Below are 16,828 nucleotides of genomic sequence, written 5' to 3'. Positions count from 1 at the left end.
CACTGGACTTGGAGTCAGAATGACCCAGGTTCAAATCCCAGCCCTGCCTCTGTAGCTTCCTCCACTGGAGAATAAGGAAGTAATACCCTAAGTCAATGGCATTCTAAGGCAATGCCAACGAATGCTCAAACTACCGCACAACTGCACTCATCTCACACGCTAGTAAAATAATGCTCACAATTCTCCAAGCCAGGCTTCAGCAATACCTGAACCGTGAACTTCCTGATGTTCAAGCTGGTTTTAGAAAAGGCAGAGGAACCAGAGATCAAATTGCCAACATCTGCTGGATCATGGAAAAAGCAAGAGAGTTCCAGAAAAACATCTATTTCTGCTTTATTGACTATGCCAAAGCCTTTGACTGTGTGGATCACAATAAACTGTGGAAAATTCTTCAAGACATGGGAGTACCAGACCACCTGACCTGCCTCTTGAGAAATCTGTATGCAGGTCAAGAAGCAACAGTTAGAACTGGACATGGAACAACAGACTGGTTCCAAATAGGAAAAGGAGTACGTCAAGGCTGTATATTGTCACCCTGCTTATTTAACTTCTATGCAGAGTACATCTTGAGAAACGCTGGACTGGAAGAAACACAAGCTGGAATCAAGATTGCCAGGAGAAATATCAATAACCTCAGATATGCAGATGACACCACTCTTATGGCAGAAAGTGAAGAGGAACTAAAAAGCCTCTTGATGAAAGTGAAAGTGGAGAATGAAAAAGTTGGCTTAAAGCTCAATATTCAGAAAACGAAGATCATGGCATCTGGTCCCATCACTTCATGGGAAATAGATGGGGAAACAGTGGACACAGTGTCAGACTTTATTTTGGGGGGCTCCAAAATCACTGCAGATAGTGATTGCAGCCATGAAATTAAAAGATGCTTACTCTTTGGAAGGAAAGTTATGACCAACCTAGATAGCATATTCAAAAGCAGAGACATTACTTTGCCAACGAAGGTCCATCTAGTTAAGGCTATGGTTTTTCCTGTGGTCATGTATGGATGTGAGAGTTGGACTGTGAAGAAGGCTGAGCGCCAAAGAATTGATGCTTTTGAACTGTGGTGTTGGAGAAGACTCTTGAGAGTCCCTTGGACTGCAAGGAGATCCAACCAGTCCATTCTGAAGGAGATCAGCCCTGGGATTTCTTTGGAAGGAATGATGCTGAAGCTGAAACTCCAGTACTTTGGCCACCTCATGCGAAGAGCTGACTCATTGGAAAAGACTCTGATGCTGGGAGGGATTGGGGGCAGGAGGAGAAGGGGAAGCCAGAGGATGAGATGGCTGGATGGCATCACTGACTCAACGGACTTGAGTCTGAGTGAACTCCGGGAGTTTGTGATGGACAGGGAGGCCTGGCGTGGCGCGATTCATGGGGTTGTAAAGAGTCGGACACGACTGAGCGACTGAACTGAACTGAACTGACCCTGAGTCAAGGGGCTTGCCAGGTGGCGCAGTGGTAGAGAACCCACCTGCCAGTGAAGGACATGCAAAACATGTGGGTTCGAGCCCTGAGTCAGGAAGATCCCCTGGAGTAAGAAATAGCAACTCCCTCCAGTATTCTTGGCTGGAAAACTTCACAGACAGAGGAGCCTGGCGGTTTACAATCCATGAGGTCTCAAAGAGTGACTGAGCACACACGCGCACACACACACACACACACACACACACACACGGCGTAAGTCAAAGTTTCAAACCAAATTATATGAGACGAACCATGAAGAGCCGCTGGCGTGTTCAAGCAAAGATGCTCTTATGGTGAATGGATGTTAAATACCCCTCCTCCCTGGATCGTCCTCCTTCTAGCCAGGTGAGCATGTGGGCCTGTGCCAGCAGGACTGGCCCTTCTCTGCCCTGTGCACTCTCTGTGGCCACAATCTCCCCACCTTCCCAGCCCACCAGGGGCCTGTCTTCAGAGCAGGGCCCAGGCTTTCCCAGGCCTTCCCTGCTGCATTCAGCTTTAACAATCTGTCATTTCCAACAGCCCTGGGATGTCTGAACTATTAACCCATATTCAGGAGGAATGGAGGCACGGAGAAGTGAATGACTTGGCTGGGGATCCACAGAACCCAATGGCTCAGCGGTAAAGAATCTGCCTACAATGCTGGAAATGTGGCAGGAGCCACGGGTTCGATCCCTGGGTCTGGAAAATCTCCTGGAGAAGGAAGGGCAACCCACTCCAGTACTCTTGCCTAGAAAATCTGGACAAAAGAGCCTGAAGGGCTACAGTCCATAAGGGTTGCAAAAGAGTGGGATACGACTTAGAAAAGAATCGGACACAGTCGGGGATCCACAACCCAGCAACCCCCTGCCAGAGAAGCCCAAACCCCACCCCCTGAAGCCCCAATATTCCCCTGGAAGCTCTATACCGCTCCCATGGAACCCTAACCCCGCCCCCATGGAGTTCTAACCCCGCCCATAGAGCCCTAACCCCACCCCCGTAGAGCCATAACCCCGCCCCCTTGAAGTCCTAACCCCGCCCCTGAAGCCCTAGCCTGAAGCCCTAGCCCCACCCATGCAGCCCCAACCCCGCCCCATGCAGCCCTAGCCCCGCCCATGCAGCCCTAGCTCCGCCCCAGGCGGCCAGCCAGCAGCCGGCTCCCACTTTCCCGGTTTGACTGCAGCAGTTTTTAAAAACAGGGAGGAGGGGCCATGCGCCGGGTAGGGCCAGGCAGGAAGTGCAGGAGGAGACCCTCGCCAGGCCCCGCCTCCCCACTCCGTCCCCCACTCTGTCCAGAGAGAAGAGGTTTACCGGGCTGCTGGGCGTCCAGGTTCTCGCAGGGGACGTCGTCGTAAATCACATCTTCTTCCACGGCGGGGAAAGTAAACCGCTCGACTGCGAGAGAAGGACAGGGAGGGAGCACGAATGAGGTTGTGGCGCCGGGCGGGAGGCGGCCGCCAGACTGACATCAGGACTGCACCAGCTGGCAGCTCGCTCCGCCCGCCCGCGTCCCCGCGGCCCGGACAGGCCAGCAGCCTGCAGCCCGGCCCCTGGGGAGCCCCCGCCGGCCACTGCTCTCAGAAGACTGGGACAGCTGCCTCTTCCCGCCCCCAGTCCTCCAAGGAGCCCTCCCAGAGGCTGCGGAAGCCCCGCCTGCTTCAGCAGGCCTGCGCACCTGGCTGATCGCACCTGCAGAGAACCTGAAGCGGACCCAGCCCCGGCCCCGGAAGCCTCTTCAGCCGCCCAGGCCCCCAGGACTGCCCCAAAGGAGTCACCTGGTACCCAGCGGCGGGGGAGGGCAAGGCAGCCACCCTGTGCCCCAAAGGAGTCACCTGGTACCCAGCGGCGGGGGAGGGCAAGGCAGCCACCCTGAGTACACAGGATGGCACGGAGCAGGGGATGATGGGATTTGGAGAGTGGGGTTAAGGACAGTCCCCCAAAACTCAGCCAGTGGGGTCCTGACTGGTTAAAAAAAAAAAAATCAGCAAATGAGCATGCTATTCTCCTAACACTTTGCTGGGTAGACACACCCTGCCCATGTTAGTAGCTCCCAAAACAGAATATTTACAGAGGTCTTGCCCCCTAAAATTGTGTGCCCAGTCTCTGCCCTCTTTAGGGACGTGCAGCCCTGCAGAGAGAGGCTTTGGAAAACCAGCCCCCACCCCTGAGGGGAGCCTGTCCTCACCCCACAGGCCTTCCAGGAACAGAGGGCCAGATGGACTCTGAAGTTCCTCCCTCCTGTGTTGCCTCCTGTGGTCACAGGGTCCCCAAAGCCCTGTAGGACCCTCACTGCCCCTCCCCATCAACACAGATTCTGCCCCCAAAGTGGCCCTCAGACCTGCCCACCTCTCTCCAGGTCCCTAGCTCCAGATGTCACCTGCCTCCCCTGGACAGCCTCCAGCCCACTACCTTCTCCCAGAGTATCAGTGATGTGACTGAAATGCAGACATGGCCGCATGGCTGTCTCCCTGGCACCTTCGGGAAAGCAGGGCCTCCAAGGCCTCCCCCACACACCCTGGGAGGACCTGGGGAGATGGCAGCCTCACCGGGCCCTGCTCACCCCTAGACCCTCCCCTCCACCACACCAAGGCTCACTGCTTCCCCGGTGCCAGGCGTCCCCTCGCCCTCAATCTGAACACTCTGGCCCTGACGCCTGCTTCTCTGCACTCTGCCTCGGTCCTCGTGGGCTCTCTCAGCTCCCACCCTCCTCCTGGCACCTGCTCTCTGCACCATAAGAGCCCACCCATGTGTCTGGTACTGCTGTCAGAGGGACCCCCTCATCTTGGGCACTGGGGAACACCCACCACCCAGATTGACCTGTAGGAGCTTGAGGGGGAAGGGGACAGATGAACAGCTGGATGTGTGATCTACTCCGGGACCATGGCTCCAGGGTGGCAAAAGGGGCGAGTCTCATGGGTGGGCAGTGGCCCGTCTGCCTCAGAGCTGCCACTAAGCCCATGTAGCGAGGACAGCCCCTCAGGGAGCACGAGCCCGAATCAGCTCCCTTGGCCTAGAGAAGGGGGGCTCTCCTGGCACCAGCCTCCTGGGGCTGAGACCTGGGGGGCAGGGTAGGGAGGGGGACTTACTGCGACGGGAACTCTTCCGCCTCCAGCCGGAGCGCTGGACCTCGGAGAAAGCTGCGTCCACAGCGTCCCCATTGCTCACGGCGGCCGGCCTCCTGCAGGACGAGAAACGGGGCCGTGAGCCAGGAGGGCGAGACAGCTGGCTCCTCGAAGCCTCGGGCAGCTCCTCACCAGGTGACAGGGCCACTCACCCCCAAGGCTGGGAGTCAGAAGGGCTGGGGAGGCCACGGCTGGGTCAGCCACGGACAAGCCCCTTCCCCCCTTGGCGTCCTCACCTTTAGAAGGCATTGCAAAGCCGACCTGCTGCTTTACAAGAGCATAAAGGTCAAACGTATTCACGGTGATAACTGACAAGGATCAGATGCGCTCCTGGCCAGGGCACCCTGACTCTCCTCGTCCAGGGCAGACCTGGGGGGAATCTCCGTGTCCCCAGTCTCCACATACAAAACGGAGGCTATGACTGGGGGTGGGGAGTGCTGCATCTGAATGACAAGGACCTGCAAAGTTTCAAAAGACTGCACACAGAAAGCAGGGCTTCATCCCCACACACACTTGAGGATGGGCTGGACCAGAGATGTGCTTCCTAGGAGGAGAGACGCCAAGGGAACGCAGTGGGGAAAGAGCAGACTCCAGTGTAACCGAGTAGTCAAGAGAGCATCCCCAGTGACACCACACAGGTTTTGTGTCCCCGGATATGACACGACAGGGTGCTCAGCCCTGTGGGGCTCTGACCCCAGCCCATAACCCCAGGCGAATCGTGAGAAAAACACCAGACAAACCCAGACTGGGGGACATTTCTATAAAACACCTGCCCATTACACCTCAACTCTCTCAAGATCGTGAAACAAACAAAAACAAACCCAGAAAGTGTCGCAGAGCAGAGCAGGGTAAATGACGACTGAACGCCACGTGAGCCCTGAGTGGGTCGCGGGACAGAAGAGTGCAGGCAGAGAAACAGTGAGATTCAGGTAAAGTCAGAAGTTCGGGGAGTGGTGAGGCGGCGACGCTGATTTCTTGGTTTTGACGCGTAGCCCGTGCTCGTGTTGCACGTCAGCCCTGGGGGTGCGGGGCGGGGGGGTATGTGCAGCCCTGCCTGCTTCACAGTGTCTCCGCAAATCTGAAACTACCCCAAGGTGGGAAGGGTTTGCTTGCGGTTTTTTTAAAAGCCCAAGCTCAGGGGACTTCCGTGGTGGTTCAGTGGATTAAGCATCCACCTTCCAGTACAGGGGACACAGGTTCGATCCCTGGTCGGGGAACTAAGATCCCTCATGCCAGGAGCAACGAAGCCCACGGGCCACCACCACTGAGCCCACCCATCCCAACTAGAGAGAGGCCTGTGCCACAAAGAAACAGCCTGTGGGCCACAGTTAGGACCTGACACAGCCAAAAGTAAATAAAGTAAATATTTTATAATAATAAAATAAAGCCCATGCTTGACTACTCTCCCACCCGTTTTTTCAGAAAGAGAGAAAGAGCACTCAGCGTGGACACAGAGTCAGAGACACAAGTTCAAGTCTCCGTCCTGGAGGAATCGTAACTCCCAGCACCCAGGCGTCTCCACTAGAGGACACAGCAGGCCCTGGATAATTTTGAAAGGTGACATCGAGAACGGATGTGGGTATTTGCGGGTGAAGTCAGATGGCTTTAGAATGGATCTGGAAATATTTTATGACATACTAAAAGCCACGGTTGGGTTGAAAATATGAGCCCCTGTTTTGCACATTACCAAAACACAGTGAACTTATTTTTTCGTCTCATTTCGTTTTAAGTAATTTAAATAGCTACATGTGATTAGTGGCCCCTGAGCAAGGCAGCGTAGGTCTAAGCCACTGGCCCAGCTACAGATGCTGGTCTGGACTCGGGCTTCTGTTGAGCAGCTGCCAGGGTACCGGTCCTGCCTTCCTGGGTGGGGAAGCGGGGTCTAACAGTCACCTTCACGCCTACCCTGACTGTCCCCATGGCCGAAGGAAGCAGAGAGACCAGGAGCCCCTAAGGAAGGAAGAGGCTGGTGCCCGTGGGTGGACAGGCCTTCCCAGGCTTGGCTACAGACCACCACCCCACCTGCCCTGCACGTTGGAGTATCTCCTCTGCACCCAGGGCTCTGCAGAATGCTTGAGGACAAGTGCGTGTCCTACTATGACCATCTTACAGATGAGAAAGGTGAGGTTCAGAATAGGCAGTTACCTTGCCCCAGATCACCTGACCAGCAAGCACCAGAGCCGCCATTTACCTGCAAAGTCTTGTCCTGGACCCCAGCTCTGCTGCCCCCACACCAGGCGGGGGAGGGAAGAGACCCCCCAGGCGAGGGAAGCAGTGGGCGTGGCAGGAGATGAGGCTGGGGGCCTCCACCTGCCCTGGCCCTTCTGGCTGCGTGCCACAGCCATGCCCCACCCACCCTGTGCCCACCCAGGGCCAGCCCCTCCCCGCTGCTGCCTGGCAGCAAAATCTAATTCTCCCTGCGGGCAAACACGCCTCCTGGGGCCTCCCCAAAGGTTTTAGATAATGAAAGAGCCACAAAAAAGCAATAAGAGGCCAATTATCTCGCCCTTATCTGAGCTTCCTGCACGTCTAATGCCTCTCGGCCTGCAGGTGCAGAAAGGCCAGCCACTAGATGACACCGTCTTACAAGGTGAGGTCACTGTCACCTGCAGGCAAAGGAGAGGAGCCAAGTGCACAGAGAGGAACCAAGGACGGGCTGGGAGGGAAAGAGGCCAAGGAGAGGAGCCAAGTGCACAGAGAGGAACTGAGGAGGAGGGGCTGGGCGGGAAAGAGGAGGCGGGACGGGTAAGAGCGGCCTCCCAGGCCCCGAAGGCGGTGTTCAGACTTAGGAGGCCACCTCGGGGCTCAAGGCGCCTTCTGAGCCCACCTCCTCTCTCTCCGGGGATGAGCCTGGACGAGGGGGTGAGTGTCCTGTGACAGCAGGGACCTGCTTTGTCCTGGTCGCCCCGTTCCGTCAGTCCCTTCGCTCGGGGGACACTCAGTGATGACGGATGCCCCCGCCCCCCCCAGCCTATTTTATGCATTTATTTATTATTTTTAAATTAAAATCTATCTGGTTGCACCAGGTCTTAATTGGGGCACAGGGCATTCAAGATCTTTAGTTGTGGCATGGGGCTCTAGTTCCCTGACCAGGGATGGAACCCAGCCCCACTCCGAGAATGGCAGTGCCCCCAGCCTCTCTGCTGGTGGGCCCAGTTGCTCAGCAGATTCCCGGGGTCCCTTTCCAGAGGCTACACAGAGTGAGTTGTCAGGGAGAAGACCCCTGAGATGAGTACAATCTGAGGATCCTGGCTGGCTGGGCACAGACAGGCACCTAGACACACACACACACACACACACACACAGTGTTCCTGATGCCTTTTCCCTCCAGGCCAGAATACTGGAGTGGGTAGCCTTTCCCTTCTCCAGCGGATCTTTCCAACCCAGGGATTGAACCCAGGTCTCCCGCATGGCAGGCAGATTCTTTAACCAGCTGAGTCACAAGGGAAGCCCAAGAATACTGGAGCGGGTAGCCTTTCCCTTCTCCAGGGGATCTTCCCGACCCAGGAATCGAATCGCGGTCTCCTGCATTGCAGGCGGATTCTTTACCAACTGAGCTATCGGGGAAGCCCTTTTCAGGACAAGGTATGAAAAATATGAAAGAGGAAAGAATTCCACCTTTAGGGACTGAAAGGACCAGAATAACATGAGCCTTATAAGGCCTCGAGCACACCCAGTCTGCAGCAGACGGCAGGGAGGGCTGGGGTGGCGGGGCTTGCCCGACGCGGCCCGACTCCCAGCATCACCCCCTGGAGAGACGCCCCTCCAACAGCACCACTCCCACCGTCCCGAAATCCAAGAGGCGCAGAAGAAAGGCAAACCCCGCTGGCCCGGGTGAAGCCTGCTGCCAGGTGTCAGCCTGGCCATTTTCTAGCTCGTGTGGCACATTAAAGCCAGGAGGCCCCTGGAAGTCACCTGGGCAGAAGGCTCCCAGCGCGCTCACTGTGGTCCCCTGGGAAGCTCCTCTGAGACGACTCGGGCCCCGCCTCCGAGATTCTGTCCTGTCGGTCCAGAGGGGCCCAGGGATCGCATATTTAAAGCTCCTGCTGCTCCAACGTGCCGACAGGGTGGAGAACTGGGGATTGAGACTTAAGGGGGAAGACACACACGTTCCGGAGCCAGCAGCCCTGGATAAGACCGCAGCTACGCCCGTGGCTGCAGACCAGGACAGCGGCTTAACGTCCCGGGGCTGCCGTGCGACAGGGTGAACAGCTGCTCTGCTTCCTGCCGTGAGGGTTGAGTGATAACACATGTCCAGCTGCTAGTGCCAGCCTGTGCCTCGGTCTCCATATCTGTGAAATGGGGCGGCAGTACCTCCCTCTTAGGGTTCCAAGAAGGAGTAGATGAAGAGGACCTGTCGGCAGAGGGTCTGCCCAGGACACCACTTCCCTGCCCCCTCCCCTCCACCCCCCCAGTCACGGGGTCCCTGCGCGCGTTCATCTCTTCACGCAGCCCGGCCACACCTCACATACGGAAGGGTCCTGGGCCCTCCTGTCCCGTGCCACCCCCCACATGGTCACACATCCACTTATGGAATGAACAGAGAGGGGCAGAACCCCCAGGGAAGTCGGAGGAGGGGCCCCCAACGTGGTGTCTATAAGACAGCCCTCACTGGGGGTGAGTACCAAGACCCCCGGGGAGCCTTCTCAACACTCGACCCTGGTCCCACTGCGCAGACCCAGCCTTCTGCCCTGGGGTGCACGCACCCCCTGCCTGACATCTGCTCTGAGGTCACACCCCAGAGAGACACAGCTCTCCTAGCAAGCCAAGAGCCTTGTGGGGTGCTGACTACAGCTTCCCGTGGGAAAACGCTCACCCTCTGTAATTAGATCAAAAGGTGAGCCGGGAACCAGCACATGCAATAAAACCATGGGTCCGTAAAATGTGTGTGTGTGTCTGTGTGTGTGTGTGTGTGTGCGCACGCACTTCATATACACAGCAGAGAAGCCGAGCAGGAACACACAGTGCTAGAATTAAAGGTCACTCTTAGTATGTCATCTTCTGTACTTCCCAACTTTTCTATAATAAATATACACGACTATTACCAAAAAAAGAAATCAAGAGAAAGAAAGGGAGAAGGCAAACACCCCAGGGAACACTGAGCAACGGTTGGCCGGTGCAGGGCCCCTCGGTGGCCTGGAGCCGCCCCGGACACACCCGCACCCCTCGGAGACGCTGAGTGAGGCGAGCAGCTCGCTGACAGCGTCTAGTCCTCACGTCTCATCCAGCCTCCGCTTCACAGGGACCACACGGAAGGTTAGGCAGATCAGACAACGACCGGGTCCCGGATGTGGAGGGCCGGCGGGATCGAAGCCAGATCCCTGTGGGAGCGCAGAGCTTGACGCTGGAAGGGTCTGGAAGCCGATGGGGTGCCACCCAGGCTCTGCCTCCTCCCGGCTCCGTGACCTCAGGCTGACGACGTGTGTTCTCTGCGCCTATAAAACGGGGATGACAGAGCCCCCACCAGAGTGTCTTTAGGATTAATGGAGGCGGGCGAGTCTCTTAGAACAGGGCCTGGTGAGTAATACGTGCAGAAGACGTGCAGGCCATTATTACGCGGCTCCAGAGCTGATAAACGCACCCAGGCACCGCCCATCAGCACCCCGGGGGCAGCACTATCCGCCTCGGTCACCACAGTGCCTGGCACGCGGCAGGCACTCAGTACAGAGAGGCAGGCTGGAGGGGTGGAGAACGGGGCTGAAGAGCTGACTTGGGTGGGCAGGGGGCTCCGGAGGAAGAGCAGACAGAGCCCCTGCCTGACCCCCACCCCCCGGCTGTGAACCCAGCGCCACCGCCAGCTGCTCAAGCCCCTGGGAGCCGTGAGGGCTCTCTCGGGCTGCACTAGGGGACCCACAATCGGCCCCTCTTCCCAGGGCCGCTGCGTTGGTCTCCTGCTGTGGCTGTGACAAACGACCACACCCTCAGCAACTTCACACAACACCGGTGCATCATCTTGCGGCCACAGAGGTCAGGCACCCACAGAGCGTTTCACTGGGGCAGAAGCAAGGTGTTGGCGGGGCTGGCTCCTTGGGGGCTTTCAGGGGGAATCTATTCCCTGTCTCCTTCCGGCCTCTGGAGCAGCCCTGCCTCGTGGCCCCTCCTCGTCTTCAAAGCCAAAGCGCAGCATCTTTCGATCCCTCTCTGACCCTGCCCCGCCCCCCGCATGGGAATCCTCGCGATCCCACGGGGCCCACCCAGGTGATGCCAGCCCGTGGGCAGCACAGTCCATCTTGCCTGGATAAACCAGGAAAGGGCAGGACAGGGCCCCCAGGAGCCACTAAGAGTCCCTGCAGCCAGGCTGGGAGCCAACAGGAAATGCCAAGGCAGCAGAGGGCTGTGGGGATGACAGCAAAACCGGGCAAGAAAAGCAAACAAATCCAGAGGGCTCAGGGGTGAGAGGCAGCCTGCGTCCAGGAAAACAGGGAGCCAGAAACCCGTGCTGGGCGCTCACGGAGGCCCTGAGTTCACGGGGTTCAAAATGCACCAGAAAGGCCGATGCCGCAGGCTGCACTGACGGATGGCTCTGCAGTCAGACGGGCTCCAGCCCCGCTACTGACCAGCTGGGCCACATCTCGGGCAAATTGCTTCAGTGCTCTAAGCCTCAGTTCTGACCTGCAAAATGGGCACAACGGGTGGCCCCGCTGCCTGGGGCTGCGTCACGGGGAGAGGAGACGCACAGCTCAGAGCGCTCAGGGGGCGGCTGGCCCCACGGCAGCGGCCGGGTCAGCGCCTCCGCTGGCGGCCTCCCTTCCCGCTGGCCCGCCCTCGCCCCGCTGGCCTCGAGTCAGAGCCTGGTTCAGAGATTCTGCTTCCGCACAGTTTGGGCTCCTTTTCACAGACACTGAGAATCGCCCTGCAGACCCTACTTGGCCCCTGCCCATCGGAACCCTCGTTCATTCAACGGGGATGCCTTCAGCACCGGCCCTGGATGGGCTCCGCGCTAAGCCGTGAGGACCGAGCAGCAAACAAAATACCCCCCCACCACCGCGAAGACCGCCTGTCCCCACGGAGCCACCCTGCAGGAGGAGAGAGACCCCACCCTCGACCATCACAAGACCCCGTGTGGGCCCGAGGGGCAGGGGCTGCCCGACTGCTTCCGTCTCAAGGGCACAGCACAGAAGCACACGGGCAGAGTCGAGGCCGCTCTGCCTGGCTCCCCAGATGGGGTCTATGCGTCATTCCAGTGACAGCTGAAAACTACTCTCCCAAGAGCTCAGAGAGGTCAGGTCAGCTCTCACAGGAAGCAGAGTTCTTAACCCCCAGTAAACACACACAGAAGGGGGTTGTCCATGTGGAGCCGGCCACATCCCCCAGCAAGAACCAAGGTCTGGGGTCCTGAGCGAGGACCCAGAGTCGTCAGTGCACCCTTGCGGGTAGCGTGATGGTCGAACAGCTGGCCTCTGCTCAGAGAAGCCCTGGTGAATGAACAGGCACAATCTGTCTGCAACGCCAGGTCTGTCTGACTCCTGGGGGGCAGAGCCCAACTTCCCTGAGCCTCGATCTCCCCACCTGTGAATGGGTAACAAACTGGCCACTTCCTAGAGAGGGGAGACGCAAATGGGACTGTGCGTTTAGCTTGGTGCCTGGTACACAGTAAACACCACCACCATCGTCGCTACCATCAGCAGCAGCTGCTACCATGGCGGCCGCGGAGAAAGGAGGCGGCCGCGGCCCGCCGGGCACTGTGAAGGATGGGCGCGGTCCCAGCCATGCTCACCCCTGGACTGAGGCGGGGGACGACCCTGAACTCGCCCCAGGGGCCTTAGCACAGCACACTGGCATCAATGCCCTCAACTCTGCTTCCCCATCAGCCTGGCCACCTCCAGCAGGCAATGCCCCCCCTCCAGGTGAAGGGACGGGGAAGTCCTCAGGCCTAAAGGCCAGAGATGGACCCAGCGGCCCTGCCCAGGTCACCGGACCCCCCAGCGGTCTCGGGCCTCCTCATGACATAGGCCCAGCCGGCCCAGCTGTGATCCTCTGTAGCACAGTCAGGGAGATGGCTCAGACCCAGGGCTGCTGACTCCTCCGGGGCAGGCCCCAGCGAGTTCCCCTAACGTCACATTCAGACCAGGACCCAGAAGAACAGCAGTAAATACATCTGGAGCAGCCAACACACGCTAGGAGAAGACAGCACCGAATAAACGTTGATTTATGTACACTTCACAGAATCATCCCGTGTTAGTGATTTATCATCCCCGTTTTATTGATTAAAAAAGAACTTTCAGAAAACAACTTTCCCAGTGACACCCAGCTGGCGAGTAACGGCTGAGACTTGAAGCCAGCTCCGTGCAGCTCAGAACCAAGCTCCCGGCCCTCGAACCCCGGATTCCAGGCCTCACTTCACACTCCGAGCTCCCGCCTGGGATGCAGACGGTGAGGAGCGGCCCTGCCTCCCTCCCTCCCCACGCCGGGGAGGCAGCAGCCCGGCCGGATGGGGGCAGTGACTCTAACAGGCTCAGGAGTCAGGCAGCCCAGCAAAGCCCAGGGCCATTTCCAAGCCTCGGGGCAGGGACCGTGAAGGAAACGCAGTGAAAAGAGGTGAAATGTCGTCCACTTGGGAGTTTTGTTTTTTCAAAGCAGTGTTTGCTTAGTGACTAGGTTGGGGTAAATTTTTTTTAAAAAAGAAAGAAAATCAAAATTTTTTCCCCCTTTCTCTCAGATAACAAAGAGAAGGAAAGCGATCTGGACTGGCTCTTCTCCCAGAGGAGACCAGAGTGGAAATTCACCGTCTGGAGAAGAAGCTGGAACTTAAGTAAACGGAGACCAGGAAGGGAGGGAGCGAAGCTGGGAGCAGCAGAGACTCTGGAGGAGGCTCCCCGGGTGCCTGGGGGCAGGCCCGCCCCTCAGTCTCCGCGCCTGCAAAGTGAAGGGCTGGACTGGAAGTCTCCGGACTCCCAGTGACGTCAACATTCCGCGGGGCCGTGAATGTTTGCCCCAGAGAGGGATCTCAAAGTGATGCTTCTTCACACGCATGCTAAGTCCCTCTAGTTGTCTCTGACTCTTTGTTACCCTAAGGACTGTAGCCTGCCAGGCCCCTGTCCATGGGATTCTCCGGCAGGAACACTGGAGTGGGTTTCCACGCCCTCCTCCGGGGGGAGGGGGGGTCTTGCCGACCCGGGGGTGGAACCTGAGTCTCCTAAGCCTCCTGCGCTGGCAGGCAGGGTCTTTAACCACCACAGCTGCTGGGGGTGCAGGCCCAGCCAGGACTCAGCGGCCCGGTGCACTCTGCCCCCCGGCCCACGGCACTGGGGACATCCAGGCTGGTCAGGAGCGGGGCAGGAGCAAACACTGTGGCTATGGAGCGCTTCCCCACCAGCCTCTCATTCCTCAGGGTGCCATTTCCACCTTCCAGAGAGCTTCCCAGGCAGCGCAGAGCCACCCGGCTGGCGAAGGGCTCAGGGAGGATTGGAAGCTCCGGGAGCTGGTGTTCACAGGGGCTGGGCTGACTCCAGGAGCAGGTGGAGGGCAGGCCGTGGGTAGAGCGGAGGCTGGGCTCCTCCCCAGAACCCGGTGACCTGCTGGGCCATCTCGACAGAGCACAGCACCAGCTCCGGGGCCGCCACGACCAGGCCTCTGGGCAGGGCCAGTGCCGGCCAGACACCCCCTCTGGCCACCGTCACCAAGCCTCCAGGACACACCGAAGAGGTGGGCAGGGCCAGGCCGGGCTGCCATGTCCTGACCCAGAGACCAGGGAATGAGGGTGTCCGGAGAAAAGCCAAGAGCCAGACCCCTGGGAGGGGAGCCCTGGCTGGCTGCACATAGCTTCTCGCACTCTCTCTCACACACACACACACACACACACGCACGCACACACAGGCCCCTCAGCGGCTTCCTTGTCTACACAGACCCCTCCCCTCTCTCCACTGGTGAATTCACACTCCCTTGCTCAGCCACGACCCCCCAGCCCCTCCCCATCAGCACCCCGTCTCCTGTGTCCCACCTGGACGCGTCCGTATCCCTGCCCAGATGGAGTTTGCAGGCGGCTTCATGCCTGGCTCACCCAGGAGGGACACAACCCCTGGGAGGTCACCCAGGACGGGACTGCCAGGCCAGTGCCGGAGCACTGATTCACTTCATGTCTCCAGTCAGGGAGGAGAGCCTGGCCCCTATTTCTGGCCGTAATCAGTCATGCAGGGGCAGGCCCGGCAGAAACCATCCTGGGGCCTCCCACTCCATCAGGCAGATGAGCACAAACAAGCTCTCCTCGGCTAGAATTTGAATCCAGAACTGCCTTGGCTCCAGGGGCTCCGGGCCACAAGCCGCATCTCCAGGTTGGCAACACCTGCCTGAGTCAGCTCCCCAGGTTCAGCTCACTCCAAGAAAATAAAAGGAGGCTCAGATCGTCCCCACCTCCCAACCCAAGCAACCAGGATTTAAACTCAAGGTCCCAGATGCCAGGGCCATCAACCACTGAGGCTTTCCTTAGAAGTGAGACTGAAAGTCACTCATTCATGTCCCACCCTTTGTGACCCCATGGACTGTAGACCCCATGGATTGTAGCCTGCTAGGCTCCTCTGTCCATGGGATTCTCCAGGCAAGAATACTGGAGTCAGTTGCCATTCCCTTCTCCAGGGGGTCTTCCTGACCCGGGGATTGAACGCAGGTCTCCCGCATTTCAGGCAGATTCTTTACCATCTGAGCTGCCAGGGGAAAGGACTCTCTAAAGCCCCAGGTCCCCAGAGCCTGGCAGTGAGCAGCCGTGACCAGAGCTCTTAGAGACCTGGGTTGTATGGCCCCCAACCCCCAAATGCACCGTCCAACTTGCCAAAACCACAGACAAAACAGAGGTAAAACTGCCTCGATTAGGCGCCTGCAGTGTCTCCGGCTGTCTGACCCAACAGTTCATTCTTCTATGGAGGCAGCAATGGCCCACTTTACAGATGAGAAAACCAAGGCCTGGAGGACTGAGACTCACAGCAGGACTGTGGCCAGTGCTGGGCCCAGAGGGTGATGTAATACCCAGACTTCTGGCGGTTAGGCTGCCCTGCCTCAGGCAGGCTCCCGGGTGGAGAAGGGCAGAGTCCCCAACAACAGTCACGGGAAAGGGAGCAGAAAAACAGCGAAGGCAAAGACCAGGACAGCGGGTGACACCAGAGAGCTATTAATTCCCAGCTACAATCCAGTGCAAGGGACACTTCACTTTTTCCACCTTGCATACGAACAGTCTGACTTTTGGGGCTTCCCTGGTGGCTCAGATGGTAAAGAATCTGCCTGCAGTGCACGGGACCCGGGTTCAATCCCTGGGTAGGGAAAAATCCCCTGGAGAAGGGAATGGCAACCCACTCCAGAATTCTTGCCTCGAGAATCCCCAAGGACAGAGGGAGCCTGGCAGGCTACAGTCCACAGGGGTCCCAAAGAATTGGACACAATTGAGCGACTGACACACACAGCCTGACTTTGGAGTGTTTCTGTGACTCCTTCCAGCCACACAGCTGGCAAGGGACAAAGCCAGGGTGTGGAGCAAGACCTGCTTTCTATTTCACAGGCTTGTGGGGAAAATAAAGGAAAAAGTAACACATTTCAGGACTGACCTCTCCCCTCTGGCCCAGTAGGTCCTTAGCCAAGGACTGCCCTGAGCCCCTATGGCTGCAGCTCCACCCCTTCCCACACCTCCCGCCCAGTCTCTTCCCATTTTCCAGCCGCCAAAGCAAAGGAAGGAGGCTCACTTACTGTGTCTGGGGCTGTGCGGGCTCTGGCTTGGGCTCTAGGTCTGCGGGAGGTGAACAGGAGCGTCCATCAGGCCGGCGGCCCAAGGGACTCAGCACACCCCGCCCCATCCCCAGCCTCCCCCAGCCCCACACTGTCATTAAGCTCCCCTGCCTGTCCCGCCGGACCCCACCCCGTGGCCACGGCCCACATTCTACCAGAACTGGTCCCCCTGCCAGCTCTCGCCTGCCCCCACCCTCAGCTCCCCAAGGAGCTCCTTGCCCCCAAGCCTGCAGGAAGTTCCTGCTGGGCTAGTCCCCAGTCCCTCCTGGGGATGGTCTTATCGGGGCCTTCCCGCCCACAGGGCTCTGGGCAAGGCTGCTCCAGCTGGGGTGACTCCCTGGAAGGAGCTGCGGGGAGGGGGAGCTTGGGAGAACAAGCCCTGGGCAGTAACTGTCCCCGAAGCATAACCAACGGCCAGTCGCTTCCATTTACGACATGCGAGCGCGCACCAGATGCTGCAGGCATGCCAGGAGTCTCCAGGGCCCAAGGGAGGCGATGGGGTGCAGCTTCCGCCCAACAGTCTCTCCTCGGTCCCCGCGTCCTGGGGACAGCACGAG

General features: G+C 58.5%; 1 protein-coding gene and 1 long non-coding RNA gene across 27 annotated transcripts in view; one reads left to right on the top strand and one right to left on the bottom strand.

Annotated features, from left to right (window-relative positions):
- Window positions 1-16,828, bottom strand: part of ARHGEF10L (Rho guanine nucleotide exchange factor 10 like) — a 168,867-nt gene that overhangs the window by 88,421 nt on the left and 63,618 nt on the right. For all 26 annotated transcript variants that reach the window (XR_015150051.1, XR_015150052.1, XR_015150053.1 and 23 more), the window contains 3 exons: window positions 16,233-16,272; window positions 4,527-4,618; window positions 2,752-2,835 (listed from right to left, as the gene is read on the bottom strand). Coding sequence is in view for 23 of the 26 variants with exons in the window: in XM_086364407.1 (XP_086220533.1) it covers window positions 2,752-2,835; window positions 4,527-4,618; window positions 16,233-16,272 (216 nt within the window). In the remaining 3 variants the exon portion in view is untranslated. The remainder of the gene's footprint in view (window positions 1-2,751; window positions 2,836-4,526; window positions 4,619-16,232; window positions 16,273-16,828) is intronic.
- Window positions 4,559-6,267, top strand: LOC147377243 (uncharacterized). The gene is made up of 2 exons (XR_015150072.1): window positions 4,559-4,697; window positions 5,985-6,267. It is a non-coding gene; the product is annotated as an uncharacterized LOC147377243 (long non-coding RNA).

Source organism: Bos grunniens, chromosome 2, assembly GCF_055505025.1.
Source record: "Bos grunniens cultivar Pamir isolate PY7600 chromosome 2, Bosgru_T2T1.0, whole genome shotgun sequence".
NCBI classification, from domain to species: Eukaryota; Metazoa; Chordata; class Mammalia; order Artiodactyla; family Bovidae; genus Bos; species Bos grunniens.
This window is presented reverse-complemented; position numbering and strand designations above follow the sequence as displayed.